The following is a 22,321-nucleotide window of genomic DNA, read 5'->3' as shown; positions in this document are numbered from 1 at the left end:
ATTTCAACAGAGGGAGAATATATCAAGATGTTCATGCGAGGTCGACCAATCACAATGTTCATTCCTTCTGATGTAGAAAACTATGATGATATTAGAACAGAACTGCCTCCTGAAAAGTTAAAACTGGAGTGGGTGTATCCTTGATATCAGTAACTACTTGCTCTGTTCCCTTTTTGTCTTGTCTTGCTTTTTTTTTTTTCCTTTAGAATTTGGTCTTGTCTACTCTGTTCAGAGACAAAAACTACTTAAAAGCAGGGAAAAAAAGTTCAATTTAATATAGCAATTGAAATGGTTCGTAGCTACTGTATAGTATGACTTTTAAGCTGCAAAATAAATAGGCACAGAAAAGCCATATTTTTTTCTTTGTTTTGCTCTTGAAAATAATTACAATTCGTTTTTAGTGTGAAAGAAGGTCTCATTGGAGAGTTACAGAGTTTCAGAAATGTCCTCCTCTGCCCCCCACTATATTAACATAGGCTTTGCATTCAGGAACATTGGTAGTTTTCAATCTCTGTTCATTTTTAGGAGGTTTTAGAGCTATGGCAGATCTTGAATTTCTTGTGGTCCTTACCTACAGAGTGAGGATTGCAGAAGCAGCCATCCTTTGCACTGCTTCTGTGTTTCAGCTCCAAAGTGAAGGGGTTACTTTCTTGGAGACTAGTGTGCATTAAATGCACTAAATAAATTTATCATTTGAAGAATGGAGTTGGTGTGTGGCTGATGACAATTCTCCAGGCTTAGTAGACGAGATGTTAAGTTCATTATAAGAAACGTGCTTTTGCACACGTTTGTGTCTTCCTGACACCCCCTCTTCTTTGCAGATTCTTCCAGTAAGCTGTGATTGTGTAAGTTTCTTAGTACTTCAGTAAAATAACATGTCTAGGCAGCACTTGGGTTGGTGTAATAATCTCAAGTTTGATCCTTCTGATGTTGCTGAAAGCAGAAACATTTTTAGGAATGTTGATGATACACTGTCATATGGCTACCCCTACCTCTATCAGCATATCTTAGTGACTAAGGCATACATATTTTTTAAGCCACCCCTTGTTACTCCCTTTAGGAAAGAAGATTTCTCTATTATTTTTCCTGCCTTTATTAACTAATAGATATTTAAAACAGAAAATGTTGGGTACTTGGTTATGAAAAGCAGCTGTGGGGCTCATGTCCTCTGAACTTTTCAGTGAGACTGAGGAAGCTTAGACTGTAAAGGAGGAAAGTTTTGGATTAAAAGTCTGATGGGAAGGAAAACGGAGCTTATTCATGCTTTGCAAAGCTGCGATGCCCAGCTTTCCTACTGTCACAGCTCTTGGGTGCTGATGCTGGCATTCATATGACCGTGGAGTGAATTGGGTCAGTCACTGATCTGGTTGAAATGTAATATTAGGTTTTTTTTGTGGAGTTAACTTTCAGCAGGATCAACTCATTAATTTGATTTGCCCCACAAACATGCAAGAGCTAGAACTGGTGTACTGGAGGAAGACCAGATCTACTTTTTCAGCAGCAGCAAGCAGTTTGGACTGACAAAACTGATCATGAAATCACACCCTCAGTTAAATAAGTGCAAATCCAGTGTAGACACACCTACTTAATGTCCAAGGACCTTAGGTTAAACCCATTTCCTGCTGAGGGCTGATTAAAGTGAAATAAATCTAGTCTAAACAGACTGTCCATATGTTTTTGGAATCTGTTTAAGGAAATGTCATCCTAAATCAGACAAGTATATTTATGAGTGTAGGGTATCTTTTGGATACAATGGTAAGGAAAACAATGAGGAAAAGGCAGTAAAATTTATGAGGGCTTAATATTGGTCTCTATGAAGTTGCACAGAATTGCTCTTCAGTTTTGGAGATGGGACGATACAGCAGCAGCAGATCTTGTACTTCATGCACAGGTTTAGCAAGGGGAAGAAATCTGCAGGCCGGCTGTAACTTTCAGATATGATGGCACACTGAAGCCTGTACACCTTATTAAAAAGGCATAGAGACAGTGATTCATAGAATGTTTTAGCAGTGTCAGTGTTTTGCAACTGAAAGGTCAATTGAGTGTTGAATTGTTCAATCTAAGTTTTGTTTTGAACACTTTTAATTCTGCTGCCTTCTGGATGATTGTTCATAATTGGGTTTTCCTTCAATATTACTGTTTTAGAAGATGCTGATCAACTATGAACAACTTCAAGGCAAGAACTGAAGGGTTCTTGGGGTGGGTTTTTTGTTTGGGATTTTTTTTTTTTTTTTTTGGGTTGGTTGATTGGTTTGGGAGGGGGGTGTCCTTTTTTAGATGAACTGTGTCCTGCATGTATATTCAACTACTGATACCCAGTACTGTAGATTCAATAGAACACACTTAGCTTTTGTCTGCCCTGCAGATTACTGTCAGTTGAGGAAATAACTAAGCTGCTTGGCAAGATAAAGTAGCTCGTGGAGAAGTCTGAGCTCTTGACTGTGTCTGGTTCCTGAGTGATTTCATTTAAATGTAACAATTTAGCTTGAGTATCCCTGCTTTGTAGTGCAATCTTTCCTACTGCACTTCAGAACTGGTAAAAGCGTATCTGGCATTCCCAGTAATAGCGAAATGAGTTTATGTAACAGCTAGAGAGGTCACAGTCAGTGCTGCTGTTGACAGGCAGTGACTTTATGGACTCTTTCTCCCAATGTATAGTAGCTCAGTTTCTGGAGGGTATTTCTGACTCTGGTTTATAAGATTATTTTTAGCACTGGTGCTCTTCTTTCTAAGAATAATTGAAGCTAGTGGTAAATGTACTATTGAATTCTGGTGTAGTGGATCACTTTTCATGAGGACCATGGCTATTCTTAGCCACTTAAAAACAAAAAAAACCCTAAAAACTAAAAGCTGTTAAGTATATAAAATGTTGTGACAAAACAGTCCTTGTAATTGGTGAGAAACATTCACAATATGAAGACAACCATCTCTGAATTTCCCTGGTTGAAACATCAGTCTCATTGAAAGATTAACATTGAAATTTAGTGGAAATTAAGCATCAAAGTTCTGTCACCCCTTTTTCTGTAGAGAGAGTCAGTCAATTATTGTATTAATGTATGGGCTGATTTGTTCTCTGTGGAGAAGGAAAGAACTGCTGTGGAGCAACAGCTCCTCTCGTTTTCTCTCGAGATAGTTGGGATGGAGAATGAAGAAAGCAAAAAATTTCTCCCACAAAACAGGTTGTTCCTTTACATGCTCCTAGAAAACACACTCCTAGAAAATGCAGCTGCTCTTTGGTACGTTATTATGTAGTAGGGGTAAAGGAAAGGAATGGACTGAGAAAATGTAACCATTTTTTGCAGCCTCATGAATGCCAGAGCTCAATGGTGGGTGCCAAAGTATTTAGCCTTAGCTTTGCATGGTAGACTTCTGTTATGGAAAGGCGTGTTTGCATAAATCGTTAATACTTTTCTAGGATGAATGTTCAAAGATGTCAATCTTACTAAATCCTTACCAATACACTCCCTATTGTATAGAGCAGATTAACAAGATCTGCCTTTCTTCTCTGAGAAGGTATTTAGAATAGCGTTCTTAATGCTTCAGGGTAGATAAAATATTTTCATTGGTTTGTAGCCCATCATTTTTGAAGGTTCAGTGATCTGGTTGTTTTGGTTAGGTTTGGTTCTTTTTTTATAAAAGGCCATTCTGGAGTTTCTTTTTGTTCCACTAGTGTTTAAAAGAAGAAGGAAGAGGAAAATTTAGTGGGAAAGTAAACAGTGATGGAGGAGAAGCAGAGGCATCCTCTTTTTGTCCTGCCCTCAGCATTGTGTTGTATCACCATTTCTCTCATTATCATTTGCTAAGCAAGCTCCTCTGCTTCAGAGGAGCCATTGTGTTTTCTGTAATAAATGGAAGAGAGCAAGATATAAATCTGGTTTGTTTTCTGTACTGTTACGAGATTTAATTGACAACTGAATGCAGTGTCCCTCTTTGAACCATTGTTTAGTTACAGCATGTTTTTAATTTTGCGAGTGTTTCTGTGGTATAGCAGTCCTGTGGTTTGATGGGACTGCAAAAGAGGAAAGGTAGTGTGGTGGGGGATTCTTGGCCATGGGGGTGGCATTGGAAGGGGTGTGGTGGTATTTTTGGTAGAAAGGTAGCCCTTTTCCAAGAAGAATAGAGGTCGGGCTGTCAGCTTAGGAGATGTCAGTTTAGATACTCCCAAACTTGGACTACTGCACCTGCTTTCATTTATGAGAAATGGCCAGCTTCATGCATCCAGCTTTCTCCATGTGGGTCTTTGACTTCCTTCTATTTACCTGATTAACCAGGACCTAAGGCTGGAATCCTTTAGCTAGTTGCTTAATGTATTTCCCATATTTTCCTTGCTCTTACAAGTGTATTAGTTGGAGCTGAAGTGGAGAGCTCTCTGAAGTGCAGCACATAACAGGAAAATTACATTTATTGAGGCTACAGAACTACTGTAAAGTCTGAGTTATGATGTTAATTGTACTTAGTGACCCTGGGAACTGCAATACAGGCAGACAGCCACATTAATAGTCTAGATGAAGAAAATTGCACCTGCTTCAAAGAAGTAACAAGCTGTAATAACATTTGATCAGCATAACTAAGGCTGAGTCGCAGTGTGTAAAACTTCTGAACATCATTAGGAGTCATGCAGGTTTCCTCCAAAAGTCATCCCTTTTATATATTTTGGGTAGATTGGGATAGAATATTTTCCACTGTGTCAGTTCCTTTTTAGTTTTGTTTGTTTTAAAAATACTCTAAAACAGTCTAAAGAAATATTTCCTGAACTTGGCAGCTGCTGGGCAGAAGCTCGCCTTTTTCTGAAGGGCGTTCGGAATTTTCACACGCTTGTTTTAAAAGGCCGAATAGTATACACTGAAAGTAATACTCTGGTGCCCACAGTGCAGATGCATAGCTCCATTGCTGTAAAAATTGTTAAATCAAAACAGTGAGTCGTGCTATTACCTAATGAAACTTCATGTGAAAGTTTTTATAAAATGACAGCACTTCATTTGTTTTACTTCAGTGTGCCTTACATATTTTATTTTTAACATCAGTGAGTATCACTTTTTAAGGGATTTGGTTTCCTGAAATCTAATTGTATGGGGTTTGTTTTGTTCTGTTTTTTTCTAAACTGTGTTACTGAAATTGTGCTATAGTTCTAGAGGAAAATCATAAAGGGCATTTCCTGACATGAGAGCTCCCACAAATCCTTTAAAAAAAAAAGTTGGTATTTTTTTTTCTGATATACAGTGATTATGAAAACCTTGACTTTAAAAAAAACAAAACACGTAGATATGGGTATCGTGGAAGAGACTGTCGAGCCAATGTTTACCTCCTTCCTACCGGAGAAATTGTGTATTTCATAGCATCAGTGGTGGTACTATTTAACTATGAGGAGAGAACTCAGCGACACTACTTGGGTCATACAGACTGTGTTAAATGGTTAGTATATAACATTTGCATGTAAGTATGTGTGTAATAATGCAGAAATGTATTTTTTTTAATTCTCTCCTACTGTACGTATGAGCTCATTAATGTCATCATAATTGTAATTGTTTTCTGTTTCATCTACCCCAGTAGATTTCATTGTAGTAAACACTGCACAAATGAATGGTGCTAGAGCAGTCTATGCTAGCTTACAATTTCTGCCTCAAATGTAAAACAGTGGGATACGTAGACAATCTAAGAGTGCCAGATTAGAGAGAGGATCTTTGCTTAAATTATTCTAAGTAGATATCCCAGAAATTAAAAATTGTTGTCAGCCTAATTCTAAATCAGTGATTTACAGGCAGTATGGTGAAGCTGTAGTCTTAAAGGAGAATTAGAAAACCAAATGGAAAACTGAGCAATAATTTTCTTATTTTTTAATAGATACCCCATCCAAGTATTAAGATGATCTGGGAAATCAGAAGTTTGCAAAAAAACCCACAGAAAAGCAGGGAAATTGAAGCCAATGTCATTATGGGTGGAAAGGCAGTTGCTGATTTTACAATGTTAGTCTGAAGAGTAGTGCACATCATGTAATGGTGAACATAAGCTCCCTACTGTACCTTAATAGAGAAGGGTTGCCCTCTAAACCTCTTTTTTCGTGGCTGTGCTTTGATAACTGTAATTGCTTCCTGTGGGAGGAATGCTGTCAGTCAGTCTTGTGTTCTTCACTTTCATTCAAAAAACAAGACTGAATAGTAAATGGTTTTGGTGTCCATCATCCTGACCTCTTCAGGCTCTCCCTGGCTCCCCCTTTCCTGTTTCAATGGCTTTCTCCACCTTTGTAGTTTTACAGAGAAATGCAAGTAAGAAGGTCGGTTAAAAAAATCACTAGGACTAAGAGGATGTGTATTCTGAAATCTGTTTTTTCACATTGGGTCCAAAGCAAAATGTGATAAGCAAAAGCAGATTTTTACTTACAGTAGTAGTACACCATACTGGAAAAGTTCATTAGTACAATTACTCATTTCAAGTGGTAGTAATCCCTGACTCCTGCGTGCACAAGCCATCAGCCAACTTTTCAGCTGTTTTTTTCCCCAGGTTCATGCTATCTGTAGGTTTAGGCATAAAATATGCTATAGTGTTTATAAATATGGCACGTAACTATGCATAGGAAGTTCATCATGAGACAAGGTTCATTTTGTTACAGTGGACTCCCGATACAGTCAAACCTTAGATTTGTCAGAGCACATGTGGAGGTGGCTCTTCTGGCGCTCCTGGTTGTGTGCCAGCAGCCATCGCAAGAGCCTGATCAAGCCATCAGTACAGTGTGTAATGAAATAGTCTGATGAAAAACATTCAAGCCATCTCATGTGGGATTTAGGGTCATAAGTGTCTTCATGGGCTTCTGTTGAGAAAGAAAAAAAAATTTACAAAAAACCTCTCAGTTTTGAAGACCTATGACAGCAAAAGCAAGTCATATTTCTGTCTGTCTTAGTCTTGCAGTTCATCCAGACAAAATTAGAATTGCAACAGGACAGTTAGCTGGAGTGGATAAAGATGGAAGGGTAAGTAATAGAGCTGTTGAGCAGTAGTATCTTGTTTTGAAAATCAGGAAAAAGTGTTTGGGGTTTTTTTTTAATCTCATCATCACCTTCTGTTTGCAGTTTATTTTATGTACTGCATTTACTGAGGTATTTTGCTGTTTCTAAGGTAACAGCCTATATCTCTAGCAAAAGACAGTAACAACTAAGCACTCAGCCATACGTCAAAAAGAGCAGAAGCTCATAAAGTCCTTTACTGTGACATAGGAGACTCAATTTTAATTGTGCAAGCAAATGTGAAGCTTGTAGTTGATTTATAAGGCTACATCATTTCTGTCACATTTTTTTCGATAAGTCTCCTGCCAGAGGAGGACAAGTCCCCCATTCTGTGGGTCAGTGTACTCTTAAGGATTCATGGAAGAAGAAACCAACTTTGAGAGTTCATGGAAGGTGTGTCAAGCTTTCCTACAAACTTGCTCATTTGGGAGTGAGTGTGTTTAAATGCTCTTGTCCCTGGCTCTTGGAAGACTCTGTCACAATTTGAATAATTGGATTATCTTCATGAAGTTATAGACAGAGGAAGAAAAAAAAAAAAAAGAGGGGAAAAAGAAGACAGATACTATGAAGTGTAGAAGCACATTAAATATAACCCTTATTCAGATGTTCAACTTAATTTCTTTTGTAAGAAATTGATGTGGGGTTTTTTGTATAGATGTTGTTATAATTTCCACTGAACACTTGTTGACTTTCTTGTTAGGGCTGGCTGGTTTGTTTTTCCATCAGTGGGATGATTTATTGACACTTTCGATGGTGAATGTTGTCCTTAAGCCAACTTAATTTCCACTTCATTTGTGATTGTTTCACATTTATGAAGCTAAGCTGGTCTGGGATAGTACTTGTATGAAATACAACCATGGACATTTTCATTGAGTGGTTGGTGATGGTTAGGGGAATTGGTTCACCAGGGGGTTTTTGTGGGTTTTTTTGGACATTTTCATTGAGTGGTTGGTGATGGTTAGGGGACTTGGTTCACCAGGGTTTTTTTGTGGGTTTTTTTTTTTTCCTACTTTATGTATAAAAAACCCCAAGGTTTGATCATTGTTTTCAGTGGTTGCATAAGATTGCTAGGTCTGGTGTCTGAAATGCAAGATGACTCTTGCATTATTTGTTCAATGACTTAAATTGGGCAAAGATTTATTTTCACAACTACCAAATGCCACCACACTTAATTTCCTGCCTCAGCGGCACTGCTGCCACATTTGTAGCTCAGACACAGGGAGTAAGATTGTCTTGACTTGCCTTCTGAGCTTCAGGATACTATCCAGCAGCATCATTAGCACAGGTCATCCTGCATTTCGGTCTGCAGTTTGTAATTCAGGTAGTATCTGCTTAAGGAAACTTGACACATGCATATGATGCTTTCACCGTTGATGATGCTGTTTGTCCCATTGCTTTTTCATGCAGCCTCTGCAGCCCCATGTTAGAGTATGGGACTCGGTGAGCCTGGTGACACTGCAGGTTATCGGCCTCGGGACTTTTGAGCGTGGAGTGGGGTGTTTGGATTTTTCAAAAGCGGTAAGATGGGCGCTATTCCTTGGTGTGTTAATTTATCCAATCCTGTGTAAACGGGAAGGAGATCTCTGGACATTTTGCATGTGGTTGTCTGGCTGATCTGTTCTGGTATTAAAAGTGTGTCAGTAAAGTTTATGTGTACTTTATAAAACCAGCTGACAGCAAGCTAGCTGGAAAAACAGGAAATTGCACATGTAAAATTGTGGTAACAAACTAGCACAGTGAAAAAATAGCAGGCAAGAAAAACCTTAACTAGAAATTGAAGGCCATGCTGCGTTTAGTGGTTTGGTTTTGTTTGTGAGGGGCTTGGTTTTTCATTTGGATGTTAAAAACAAGTTTGTTGGTGAGGTTCGTGAAGACAAATTTTAGCAAGTCCTGATAGAAGGGGTAACCTCTGCTTGCACAGCTGGAGCAGGTTTTTATCCACCAAGAAATAAAAAAAACCCAACATTGTCTTGTGCTATTTTTTTCCCCAAGAAATAATTTGTTCAATTTGTGCCTCTACTTTTACACGGAAAAAAAAAAAAAAGAAGTCTTGTTACTGGGCCCACAGAATTTGTCAGAAAAATCAGTAGCAAATAGAGATGTGCTACGTGGCATTGATAAAGTTCTCATTTCAGAATTGGCAATGAGTTTATGTTTTTGTAAAATATGTGTATATTTTAATCTTTAACCTGCCTTTGTATTTTTGCCAAAGCACTGAGACGTATCAGACCTGCTGAAAACTTAGACTGTGATTCTTGCATCCCAGCAAGAAGAATTAATGTGTGTTTTTAAAAAAAAATGCAGAAAAAGAATGTCTACTGTATTTTGCTAATAGAGGAAGAGATTCACAGGACAGCTGAGGTGGGAAGAGATGTCTGGAGATCACCTCATCCACCATCCTGCTCACAGCAGGCTCAGCCAGAGCAGGCTGCTCAGGGCTGTGTCCAGCTGGCTTCTGAGTATCTCCAAGGATGGAGACTCAACGGTGTCGCTGGGCAACCTGTTGAAAAGAAATGCTTATGCTATCTTGCTGCAGTTTCACTTAACACTGAAATGTTGCTATGTTAGTTACATCTAGGTTTTGTCTTTCAGTAAATGAGATAATTTTTATGGTGGGGTTTTTTTTACACAAATAAAGGGTAGCATAAATAAAATAATGTGAAAGGAGTACTGTCATTCCTGTCACTCTAACAAACCAGTAAAACTTTCGAACTGAGGTACGTTTTTTTTCTAAGGTGAATAAACACATTCCAACAAAACAAACAAACAAAAAACACAGGAATTTTTGAGGACTAGATTTTAGTTTTTATTAGTTCTGGTTTGCAGCTGAAACTGATACGTTATTACAGTCACATACGATTCCTCACTAGACAGAAACAGTGAATGTGCAGTATCTAGAACTGTGTTTTTAGCACATAATTTCATTAAGCCACACAAGAGCTGTGTGTATCACCAGTGCTGTCTTCAGGGTTTCTTTCCACTTAATAATTGACATGTATATTTGCATATTACTGATCATAATAGTATTTGGGAATAAAAATTTCAGCCACCTCTGTTTTCATAATTTGTTAGAGAATGCGGTTGAACTGCAAGAATCAACTTTAAAATAAATAAGGCTTCCTCCAAATCTTTCTACACATGTCCTTGAAACAACTGGTTTGTGCAAGTATGTGTTGCTGTGAATAAGTATGTTTTTGTTCTAAGATTTTCTGTCTGCTCTTCTAATTCCATATAGCCATATTTAACATTTTGTTGTAAAATTGTTCAAAATAAGCCATTTTAGTAATTTAATACTATAGATGCCAGTCTTTTTGCTCTGTAAGCATAATTTTATTCAGAAAGTGTTACCTTTGCTGCAGTTTTACCAACCACATGATGAAACTGCTGGTACTTAATGCTCCATGCGGAACAAATTAGATGTGCTTACAAAATTTGATAATGTAAAGTTGTGTGTATGTGATGGTGACATTTAAGAAAAAAACAAAAGCGGAGCTATGTGTCTGCTTCTGAGGCATGAGGAAAAACAAAATATTTCCAGAATAGAAAAAGGGAGAAACCTCTTTGCTACTAGCATGATACTGCAAACAAGAAAGCAAAAAAAAGAGAACAACAACAAAAACAAACTAGAAGAGAGAGACTTGGTAAGGTACTTTTAAAGGTTTCCTAGAATCATTATTTGAAGCGTGGTCATTTTTTGTGAGATTATGAAAAAATCTATGTCTGTCTTTAAGAGAAAAGGAAAATACCAGATATTTGGAGTTTATAATTACTTTAAATGGACTTGATTAATTTATATTTGTACCTTTGTGGTTTTTTAAAATACTACTACCCTGCCCTGTTTCTAAATGGGGTGTGATAGTACTTTGTCAGCACTTCTTTTTTTTCTTTTTCCTTTAGGATTCTGGTAGTCATCTGTGTGTAATTGATGACTCTAATGAGCATATGCTTACTGTGTGGGATTGGCAGAGGAAATCAAAAATAGCAGAAATAAAGGTAATTATTGCACAAATTAATATTCTGAAATACAGGTGGTTTTATTCCCATAAATAAAACAGTTTGAGACACACACATTTGATTGTACTTGGAAACTGCAACTGTAATACCATTGGTTTGTATAAGGATACAAAAGAAATGTATTCTTAACTTTGATACTGGAAGGTTTTTGCCTGTTGGAGTGCTTATAATTACATTTTACGTATCCTTGAGAGCCAATGCAAATAAAGCAATTCTCTAATACTTTCCTAATTTAAAAAAAAATAAGTCCTGGGAACTTTAAGAAACTGAAGTGGTGATTCAGTTTATTTAAAAAAAAAAGACAAAAGTTTTAGACATCCTTTATTTTCATTTTTGTCTGTATCGAGTTCCAAGCATAGATTCTCCATACATGTGTCTCTTCTCATTTGAAGTCCATTAGTACTTTTGTAGATTGCAATCTTGTCTGCTTTCCTGTTTGTTTCATAACATCCTAAATTTCTGATTGATGAGAAGCACTCAGAGGTGTTGCGCTCAATGTTCGTGTAAAGTTAATTCCACTGGAAACACCAAATCCAATAACAACTTGCTATTGAAGTCCATATTTTGAGACAACTTGATTTGCATTATACAATATCAAGCAAGGAGATACTACACGGACGTAGAACTGCATATTTTTTAATTATTTTTTTAAAAATCATGAGTCAGCAAGGGGAATACAGGGATGTATGTACAAACTTGGAATTTCAGATAACAAAATCAGGTTGGTTTGACCCATTTTCTTCAAATTATGTTGACTAATACTAATTATGTTCTATTCTATAAGTTTTAGTGTAATTCTATGTCAGTATTTTCATTTCCTTGCTGATATTTAATGTGAAGTTATTTGGCATGTGCCTTGTATTTCCCTTTTTATTGACATTATGTTTTGACTGTTTTTACTCTCCAAGGAGTTCCTTGGTGATTCAGAATTGGCTGAAAACAATTTGGCAGGGACAGCTTGCCCTTCAGTACTTACTCATGTTTAGGACTTGATCTGGCAGTATCTTAAGCAGCTTCCACAATAGGTGGTGTGAGCAGAGTTTCATCTCTTGAGCTAGGGTGCAAAACAGAAGCCTTTTCTCAGCTGAACTCCATTACATTTTTCAGTCCTTAGTTTCCATGGGATTTGTGGATATCACAAATCCGCTCATGTGGAGGAAGCTGTGTGTGAGAAGCGTAATTCAATAAATATGGCCATCAACAACAAAATTAAACTTAAGAAGGTTGTTTTCCTAAAGTGAGCCAAAAATGGTGAAGTGGGAAAGGGTGCTGATTCAGCAGCACTTTTATGGATACCCCTTTAAAGCATGGGCTTAAATCCCATTGAAATGCATTGATGCATTTACTTAAGTGTTTTGCAGAGTCCCTGCCTCCGGGAGATTGCCTTCAAAGACAGTTTGGTTGAATGTACATTAGAATTTAGATAAATGACCAGTCAGTTTGTTATGTTTGTAAAACCTATTGGTAAAGGATGAAATACTCACTGAGTTGTTAGTAATTCAGTAACAGTATATGCAGCCAGTAAAAATACAACGGTGGGACACTGTGTTTCAGAGTTTTGAGTTATGCAGGCTTCTGTTTTTCTTTGTGAGGAGGAAAGGAGAGGAAGAAAGAACCCAAAAGAATTTTTATAGAATTTCAGAAAGAGAATGATGGATGTAATCCTGCTGTTACCATTGTCTCACTTGCCTCTGTCAGAGCTTTGTTATCCAGAATACCAAACTAGTCTGTGTAAAAAAAAAAAAAAAAAAGCAGGGTGTCTTTTATACATCATTCACGTTCCATGGCAGAAATTTTAGCTGTTTCAGAGGGCAGAAGCTTTTATAATTTAAAAAGCAAATGTAAAACCCTGACTTTTCTACTGAAGTTTTACAAAGATCTCTTATGAATGTAGAAAATCCATATATATAAAAAGATATGTGCGGTCATTTAGACAGTAGATTTAGCACAGAACACGTACGGATTCTTTCAAGCATACAATGAGCTGTCTAGTTCCTCATATCTCTCTCTGTTCTGAAACCTGGGATCTTAACATGTGTTTTTAGTAGTTAATGTCTGAATATTGTCTGAATAAATATTATTTCTGTGATTATTTCAGACTACAAATGAAGTTGTTCTTGCTGTAGAATTCCATCCAACTGATGCAAATACCATAATAACATGTGGCAAATCTCATATATTTTTCTGGACCTGGAGTGGCAATTCATTATCAAGGAAGCAAGGGATATTTGGGGTAAGAATGTCTTGATGTCAGGTCAGTTTTAAGTCAATGGAATGATCTGCTCACACTTTCTATAAATTTGCTTCGTTGTTACCATGTTCTGTTTGAGCAGAGGTGTAAACAAACAAAAAAGGTTAAATTCTGCTTATGTGTATGCAGGGTGTATGGGTGTGGATACGTTATGCTAATTACGTAGAGAGTACAAGCAATTATCCCTTTCTTTTGCTTGCTTTGTTTCAGAAATATGAAAAACCCAAATTTGTTCAGTGTTTGGCTTTTTTGGGAAATGGTGATGTGCTCACTGGAGACTCAGGTGGGATAATACTTATATGGGGCAAAACTACTGTAGAATCTACTCCAGGAAAAGGACCTAAAGGTAGGATACATTCACAGTTAATCGCAGATTTTAGATAGTCTGTAGAAGACAAACATAAAGCATTGCATTAGAAAAGGAATAGGGAAACAAGCCTGACTAAGGGTGTACACTTCCTATTATTAACAGGTGTACTAAACTCCTTCAAGTGTCATGAATTTGCTGACTTAAGAGCAATCTAGAGGTTCTAAATAATTAATGAGACCGTGCCTGAAATGAATGCAAACTACTTTATCTAAAGGGTTTGCATTTAAAAACAGGTACAGTTAATTAGCTTTCCTTTCATCCTGATATTTGAAAAAGGCTGTAGGATAAGTTTGAGGATTCCACAGGCTACCTCTGCCTCTTAAGGCTTCCATTGTACCATGCTTAGTCTCAGAGGAATACCATTAAGTGTTGAAGCTGATGTTAATGGGACTTGTATGTGAAGGAAAAATATAATGCATAGTTGTACCAATTATGCAAATAAGAGTATCTGGTTTAGCAGATAAGTCTTGGCTGTAAAATATACTTTAAAACCCATCTTATTTGAAATTTGGGTTAAACTTACTCTTTAGGGCAAAGCTTTTGTAATAAAAGAAAGGAAAATTATTTGCTACCCTACATATGCAGACCTGGCGCAGTTGAGCCCTAAGGTAACTTATAAATTCAAGGATAATTTATTTTACTTGGCAGCTTTTCAAACACTCTGGTTTAAATGGGTATGCCAGGAAAACATTCATGTAAAAAGTAAATTTTTAACCGTAAGTATGTTTTTGTAGGTAAATCTTTTTCTTGTCTTTCAAGGTAACTGCAATGGAAAAATAACATATTATCTGATGTTTAATTTTGAAGTTCTTATGCAAAAATAACCGTTCCTGAGTATAATCTTAAAAGATGTCAAATAGAACATTTATTTACATTGCCTTAATTAAATATGGGATCTTTTAGTTGGTTTATCACATTAGATTGGTCACAAGACTTGATCTCATACTCTTTTTCACAGTGTGAGAGCATGCTGACTTAAACTGACTTGAGCCATAGGCAAAGTCAGCGAAGTTGAGCTGGTATTTATTTGAGTGGTGGTTTAGGCTTTTTCTGTGATTGCTATTTGGAAATAAGCAAGTCACAAAGCACCAGTCTTGCTTTTTTTTTAAAATATACTTTCCTACAGCAGTTCTTTTGACATGAAGTCCCAATTAGGATGCAAAAGGCTTCCTTTGCTACCTTTGTTGTTTAATTTTCTCACCTCTCTTTTGTTCTTCCTAGTGTTTTCCTTTGGGTAAACTTCTGTATTGATAGATGCCAAATGCTGCTTACACTATTTTTAAGTGAGGCAACATCCAGCACTAGATGTTAAGTTCATGCATCCTGGAAACTTTGCTATAAATAATTTGCTTTTTATTCCTATAAGACTATAGACAAGAAATCTTTTGAGTTTCTTATAAGAAAGTAACTTTAATTGTTTTCAAATAATTACTTGCTAAATGTTTATTGACTCTAAACGACAGTTTCTCTTGCATCGGGAAAGACTGTATTCCCTTGGATAGCAGAGAAATGAAAACATTTTGCAAATAATTGTTTTTCTTGCCTTCACAAGTTGTAGGACAATCAATCTCAAAAAATTCTCTTCAGAAAGGCAGGCCCTTTGTTTTATCTTTCTATCCTGCAAGAAAACACTACCACCTTGTGTTTGCAAAACTGATGCGATACTAATTGCCTGACAGTCCAAATGTAATTATTTATTATACACTGTTATTTTATTCTTCTGTCAAAAGGCATAGCTTCTTGTAAACCCCAGGTGAAAAAACGAGTAGTGTTTTTTATTATTTTCTTTTTGTGCATGTAGGAGTATATCAGATAAGCAGACAAATCAAAGCTCATGATGGCAGTGTGTTCACACTCTGTCAACTGAGGAATGGGATGCTACTAACTGGAGGTGGGAAAGACCGAAAGATCATCCTCTGGGATCATGATTTGAATCCTGAAAGGGAAATTGAGGTAAGAAAGCAAGAGTGACAAGGGAATTGCCTTGAGCAAGGTATTGACTAGCAAGACAGAGCCCTCCTCACCCTTTGGAGGATCGGAAGTTAGGATGATAGAAAGTCTTCTGGTTGCTGTCTTTTTAAGTGGATGACAATGTTTTATTATAAAGTGTTTAAATTTTCAGCCTATAATGAGCCTATATGAGGCTTTAGTTCTCCTCTGTTTTAAGTTCAACAGAAATTATAAGGTTTTTCTTTCCTCCAAGCCCTTCCTTAGTTTCTTTTATTTGTCACTTTTTTGAGGATATTGTTTAGTGTCACCTGTGTTTTTGTTAAGTTTGCCTGTCTGGAGAAAGACAATGTTGCCAGGATTTGGGGGTTTTAATAGAATTTTTGACATAAGGCAAACAATCGGTCAGATACATATGGGTATTCTGTAAGAATTAATGATTAATAAGCTATGTTGAGGAACTTCTTTTAACTTTATCCTAAAACAAGTGTTTAGTGAATATGTATGTCTCTGTGATTTGGCTGTATGGCAATGCTAGGCAAATGGGGATGAACTGGAAAAAAAATTGTACGTTATGGATTTTAAAATACTCCCTCCCCCCTGACAATAAGATGACCTCTTGAATTAATGTGTTCTTCTTAAACAGTTGTTCTAATAATGGTTTACTCCACTTACCTAGTGTCCATTTATAGCATCATTTTTTCCTTAACGCATATGTTTAGTTCCGTCTAGAGTTTACTACCTTGAATCTAATATTTACCTTTAGAAAACACATCTTGAGAGTAAGTAAGCATTGACTATTATATACAACTCTTAGGCTTAAGTAATACACTCTATTTGTATCAGTGTCTCTGCCTTTTGTTAATGTTATGTTGAAGCTGATTTCTTACGTTGAGAAATATTACCAGAGCCCTGACAGACATCTTTCTGAATGATTGCATTCATTTTCTATCTTGTGTAGCCAATATTAGTGAATTTTCTAAAGGTAGATCATTTAGAATACCAAACAAATGCACACTGTAAAACAAACCAGTCTATTAGAATTCAAGCATGCAATAAACAAACTCAGTAAAATTTGGGGTCGTTGCTGACATAAGGCATATGAACGTTTACTTAAGGCTAATCAGGAAGCATTTACTGTGGGCTACAGGATTTTCCTTATTTTTCACAATAAGTTTTGAAAAGTAAACAATAACTGTGTATTATTGCTATCCTTTTAAGGTGAGTTGTAAAGTTGTGGAGTGCATTTGTTTAGTGTATTTGGCACTTAAAAATCCACGTAATTTAATTTGTAATTTTTTCTACTGTGACTTATTATAATGGCATAATTGTGATTGTTTTGGAGTGAGATCGTCTTGTATACTGAAAAAATAAATGAGGTAGGTTTTGGGTCAAGTCCTGATCTAGTGTATACATGATTAGATTGTTCTTTTTACTGGGAGAACTGCAGTTCTAGTACCGTCTTTGTGCGCTATTTGTGGCCTTCAAAAATAAGCACCTATCAAGATGCGTGATGTGGTTTTACAGATGTTTCTTTTCCTAGGTTCCTGACCAGTATGGAACAATCAGAGCAGTAGCGGAAGGAAAAGCAGATCAATTTTTAGTGGGTACTTCACGAAACTTTGTTTTGCGGGGAACATTTAATGATGGTTTCCTAGTAGAGGTACAGGTGAGCACAACTTTTTTTTAAGCTACAACCCAAAAATGGTTTGGATTTCCCTGCTGGTGTGTTATTTTAAGAGAGTCTTTATTTTATTGTTTGTTAAATCATATGTGTTTTCTTTCCAGGGTCATACAGATGAACTCTGGGGACTGGCATCCCATCCTTTCAAAGACTTGTTTTTAACATGTGCCCAAGATAGGCAAGTTTGTATGTGGAACTCTGTGGACCACACACTGGAATGGACCAGGCTGCTAGATGTATGTCAGCCCTTTAATGTTAAATACAAAGCTGGAAAATAAGAAAAAGCATTAGTTTTCTGCAACACCCTTGTCCCACCTGATAGCAGGAGAAACAAAAATCCTGTAGTTATGGCTTTAAAACCAGCTATTCAGAAGCTTTGCTAAACTTAACCAGGCTCATCAGACATTGTACAGACTGTAATCTGGTTACCATTGTCTGATGCCATTCTGACAATTCAAGTTGTATAAAACTTAGTCCTTTGTTCTTGTTACAGTTTAACTTTTTCCCCAATCATTCAAACAGTCTGAAGAGGGTATTGTACAGTTGTGTGAGGTTTGGCTTTAGATGTCCTTCCTTACTGTCATTGTTTGTGTCATATTTTGGCTAGTTCTGTCCTAATACCCAAGCAAAAGTATCTTTTTACACAGAAGTTTAGGCTTTTTACTTTCAATGTCATGTAGTGCATGTCACTGATAGATTAAAAGAAAATCTTTCTGAGGGTCTTAAGCATGCTGCTAACTGATTGGTTTTTCCTGTGTCAGTTCACCTCAGACTTTTAGGGTAGCTTTGGTATAAGGAGAGGTGTTTGACCATAAGGAAGCAGGCGGGTGAATGATGTGTCTGTGCCTCTCTGTTCAGGAACCAGGGCACTGTGCTGACTTCCATCCCAGCGGAGCAGTGGTTGCGATAGGAACGCACTCGGGCAGGTAAACACCTTTCGACTGCATTGTGATGATTGTGGTGATTGAAAGTTTAAAGGAGACAATTTGATACTATGTATCTTATCTATTGGAATTTATTTGCTTTTTATTCTTTTTGCTTGAGGTTACGTAGCCTAAAAAGCTTGGGGGAAGGGAATGGATCTTTCTTACATGGGTTAGATGAAGACAGAAGGTTTGACTGTTGTTAGGCTGTTCTGTTTTTTTAACCACTTTTTCATGAAGGCCCAGATCTTGATTTTTTATTTTTTTTTTTTTAAACTATTTTTTTTTGCAGGGGCTTCCATGAGCACTCCTTATTGGCTTTACCAAGTATCGTTTATTTTAATATTGTGTGTGTATGTTACATTAGTTAATAAGGCAGGTACAGTACAGATCTTCCTCTTTCCCAAATCAAAACAGACTTGCAATCTTTTAAATTGACGTGGAGAGGCAAGGCAACAGGCTAGTATTTTGATTTTTATGTAAGACAGAGTTTGACATGGCACACTGCTGCAATGAAGTCCTATTGAGCTGTTCATATTCTTCCTGAAATCGTTGCATATTTGAAAGCTATCAAAACACAAACTGAATCTTTTAACTTGGGTGTCTTTCAGTAGTGGAAAAAATTTGTTTTAACTCATAGTGAAACTCTGGCTTGGTATCACCTCCCAAGAAAGGAGTCTCATGCAATGGATTTTTAGCAAGTACCAATTAAAAGAAAAAAACAGGATATTCATAGCATTAGAAAGGTGAGAGGAACAGATATTAAATCTATTAGGATTTTTAGTCTGTTTTTCAGTTCTACCTCATGGTTGACAACTAGATGATAAAATAATGCATAGTGCATGTAAGAAAATGCGGAATTTTTTTGTGTTTAATTCGCCTCCTAGAAATTTTTTTATGTGTAACCTCATGCCTAAAAACCATTTAAAGTTTGGTTTTTAGAAACCTTTGAGCATGTTCAATACCCTGAAACCTTCCTGGAAAAATGAAATGTTAAATACTTCTTAGGGAATTTCCTTTTCCAAGATGAAGATGCAGTCTGCACTTAATTCATTAGGTATAATATCAGGCTAGAAAACCTAGTTTACCTTCCTAAGAAAAATCTTGCTGAGCTCTTGTATATTTGGTTTCCACATTGTACTTTTCCATTTTTTTAATCTCTTTCTAATTATAGCATTAAATTGAACAAGTGTTTCTACCTTAATTAAGCAGAGCAGAAGATACTGGCCTAATAGTACTTGAAATAGGGAAAAGGGAAGAGAAGGTCAGGCTACATTTCTTGAGAGTTATTAGACATTTTTGAAATTATATCAAAGCACAATCAAGGCATATTGAGCAGCCAAAGCATTCAGTCTGTTGTCTGCTTTTGCTTTACTTTTTTTTTTTTCCTCCCTTCCAGACCATTTAACGTTACTTTTTGAGTTCAGCACTTTTCAGTTTAAATTCTTATTTTTAAATTACTGGAGGCAATCAGTTTATACTATGTTGGATAAGTTTATGATGGCGGCCTTTGGGGTTTTTTGTTTGATTTTTTTTTACCCTGTTCTTGGAACTAAGCAGTTATATTTTCACCATTATATTTTACTGCATTCTGATTGCATGATTCAGTGATAGGCTTGAGATATACAAATGAAACTGAATTTAAATGAGCCCTGGTAAGTGGACAAGTGTACGAGAAATAAATGGAATTGTGAATCAAGATAAACAGATCAGTTTTAAATTTACTGCCTAACCAGCGACATCACGCAGTGCTTTCTGTGCCAGATAATCCAGTCCAAGGGAGTTATTTCCCAAGGAATGAGGGCTGCATGATATACCTCGATTAACATAGGAGAAAATAATCTCAGACCCATAACAAGTCATTTAATAACTTGATTCATAGCCCAGAATGCTTAAAGCAAATATTAAATGAGTCTAATCTGTTTAGGACTCAATAAACACAAACCTTGGATGTGTCTATGTGTTGCTGTTCTCGTGCTGCTCTGCTTCCAGTAGGGAGGTCAGTAAGACAGAGGTAGGGAATGGAGCATTAAGAAAGTTGGGTTTGATGGTTGAAATTGTGACATCTGAAGAAAAATGAAATTTCTACCTCTCTTCCCATTCTTGGCTGTTGTTTCACAGCAGTGTGTTTTTATCAGGACAACATGTCATGGTCTTGGTGTGCTTTTCACATACCATGATTAGTATTTCGGTATCATTTCCCTTTTTGGGCTGTCTGCAAACGGTCTGCTGCAGGTTTTGTTGCTGTTTCTTTAAATACCTGCTGTGTGCCTGATCATCAGTTCTCTGGGATTAAGCCTGGTTTGGAGAGAACTAATACTTTTTGTGGATCCTGCTCTTTGCTGGAAATGCACAGGTGGAAAACTAAAAAGGGCTGGCAATCGGAAATCCTGCCAGAAAAGCGGGTTTTTCAAGGCACTGTACAGATCCTTTTGCCATGCTGCCAGTGGTATTATTTGCAGGGAAGTAGACCTTTCTGTGACTCATCATGTAGACCATCTTGAGTGCTGTGCATATGAGTACTCAAAAGCCACTAACATTATTAAGAAAACTGAAGGCTAAAGGACAAGACCAGCATAAGCTAGAGCCACAAGGAGATAAAGCAGTCAATAGAGCTATTGAGCATTTTACCAGTTCAGCATCTGTTGTGGTATTAAGATGAAGAAGCCTAAATATCCCAGGGAACCAGTCTTGTAAGATGGGTTGGTTTGTTCACCCTGATTAATGCCTTGCAGGTTCAACATTCAGTATTACCTAAACGTGGGAATTGCAAGTGTAAGTGCAAAAATATATTACTACTATGGAATACCATTTCCCTGGTGATTTAATCAGAAAAGACCTACATTCACAAATGTGAATTATCAATAATAAATGTCTGTCATGGGTCAGAATTTGTTTTCCAAAAGAGAGTAGTTTAAGGGGGTTTGTTTCTAAAAACACGGGTTTTTATATAGGTTATTAGTATTTTTTTAAAGCAAAGGAATGGGAAGACAAGAAACAGATGAAAAGGGCAAAAGTTTTGTCTTGTTTACATGAACTCACAAACAAGTTAAGCATGTTATCTTCGGTAATGATTGGGAGAAAAATGAATAAAAATCAGAAAGTGAAAGAACCACTATCTTACAGCTGGGATATCATTCATCCATTTATTTCATCCGATCTACAGATCAGAAGTTCACTTGGCAGCCAAGCTTTGCATTTCACAGCTCTTAGGACTTCTTCAGGGTCAGCTGCCGTTTGCATGTTGCATACGTTGGTCTTGGAAGGAAGATCGGAAACACAGTCTCAAGGTGGACCCCAGCTGTTTGCGAGAAGGGCCTCTGTGGGGCGTGCTGATGAACTGCTGTAGCTGCTAAACTGAAGACACATTTCATGGAGAAGGGCTTTTTTGCTGGCAGTTGCAGTATTTGCCATGGCATTGGGAGCGCTTGGAAGATTGAAGAGAGCACGTCTCATTACAATTCATGGAAGCATCAAGAAAGAGCTGAACTAGATGTGACCAGTGCTTCCTTTCTTAAATTATTATCAAAATTGTCACGGTGCACTGACTCTTTCCAAGGTCAGCTAAGATTGCTGCTAGTATGGCCTCTGCAGAAGAATTTTTTGAGAAGGACTGGTGTCACAAAATGCTGTCTCCTAATGCCAAATGAAGTTCAGTGTGCACTCTTAAGAGCAGCAGCAGTTTTGCATTGTGTTTGATACCAAACAATACCACCTCTGTGCTTTCAGTAAAATGGGGGGGGGGGGGGTTGAATGTTTTTCTAGTTGTGTTTTAGGCTTTGGGTGTTTTTCATTTTACATACTATTAACTGGAGGATTACCTGGTTCAGGTAACAGCCTCAAAGGACCAACCTAAAGAGCCAGTGTCAGGACCAGCATCAAGAGGCATGTCCTTGTGGCAGAAGCCTCCCTGCCCTGCCCTGCCCTGGTTGTCTATTTTGGGAAACGGAGGGTTCAGCTCTCCCCTTGGCTGTCTAGCAGAAGCGCTGTGCGGCATGGGCACCTGCAGGAGGGCATGGGAAAGGGGGTACATACCCGCTTTGTGGAAGAAAGCTGCTTTTGGCTGTTACTGTGCTGATCATCAGGTTTTATATCCAGGCACTGCAATTACGCTGCTCAGAATAAACAAACAGG

At 37.2% G+C, this 22,321-nt stretch overlaps 1 protein-coding gene across 8 annotated transcripts in view; it reads left to right on the top strand.

Moving 5' to 3' along the window:
• The window catches only part of EML4 (EMAP like 4), a 169,913-nt gene that overhangs the window by 130,146 nt on the left and 17,446 nt on the right, over nt 1-22,321 (top strand). For 7 of the 8 annotated variants that reach the window (XM_049834010.1, XM_049834005.1, XM_049834004.1 and 4 more), the window contains 11 exons: nt 11-134; nt 5,263-5,412; nt 6,896-6,965; nt 8,406-8,516; nt 10,896-10,991; nt 13,111-13,245; nt 13,474-13,609; nt 15,435-15,586; nt 17,124-17,249; nt 17,369-17,500; nt 18,123-18,190. In XM_049834010.1, coding sequence (XP_049689967.1) covers nt 11-134; nt 5,263-5,412; nt 6,896-6,965; nt 8,406-8,516; nt 10,896-10,991; nt 13,111-13,245; nt 13,474-13,609; nt 15,435-15,586; nt 17,124-17,249; nt 17,369-17,500; nt 18,123-18,190 — 1,300 coding nt within the window. Of the gene's footprint in view, nt 1-10; nt 135-2,146; nt 2,200-5,220; nt 5,413-6,895; nt 6,966-8,405; nt 8,517-10,895; nt 10,992-13,110; nt 13,246-13,473; nt 13,610-15,434; nt 15,587-17,123; nt 17,250-17,368; nt 17,501-18,122; nt 18,191-22,321 lie in introns of those variants that run through there. The other variant, XM_049834012.1, reaches the window with a different exon arrangement.

The sequence above is a fragment of the Accipiter gentilis genome, chromosome 30 (genome assembly GCF_929443795.1).
Source record: "Accipiter gentilis chromosome 30, bAccGen1.1, whole genome shotgun sequence".
NCBI classification, from domain to species: Eukaryota; Metazoa; Chordata; class Aves; order Accipitriformes; family Accipitridae; genus Astur; species Astur gentilis.
Note: the sequence above shows the minus strand (reverse complement) of the source record. Positions and strands in the feature narration are given on the sequence as shown.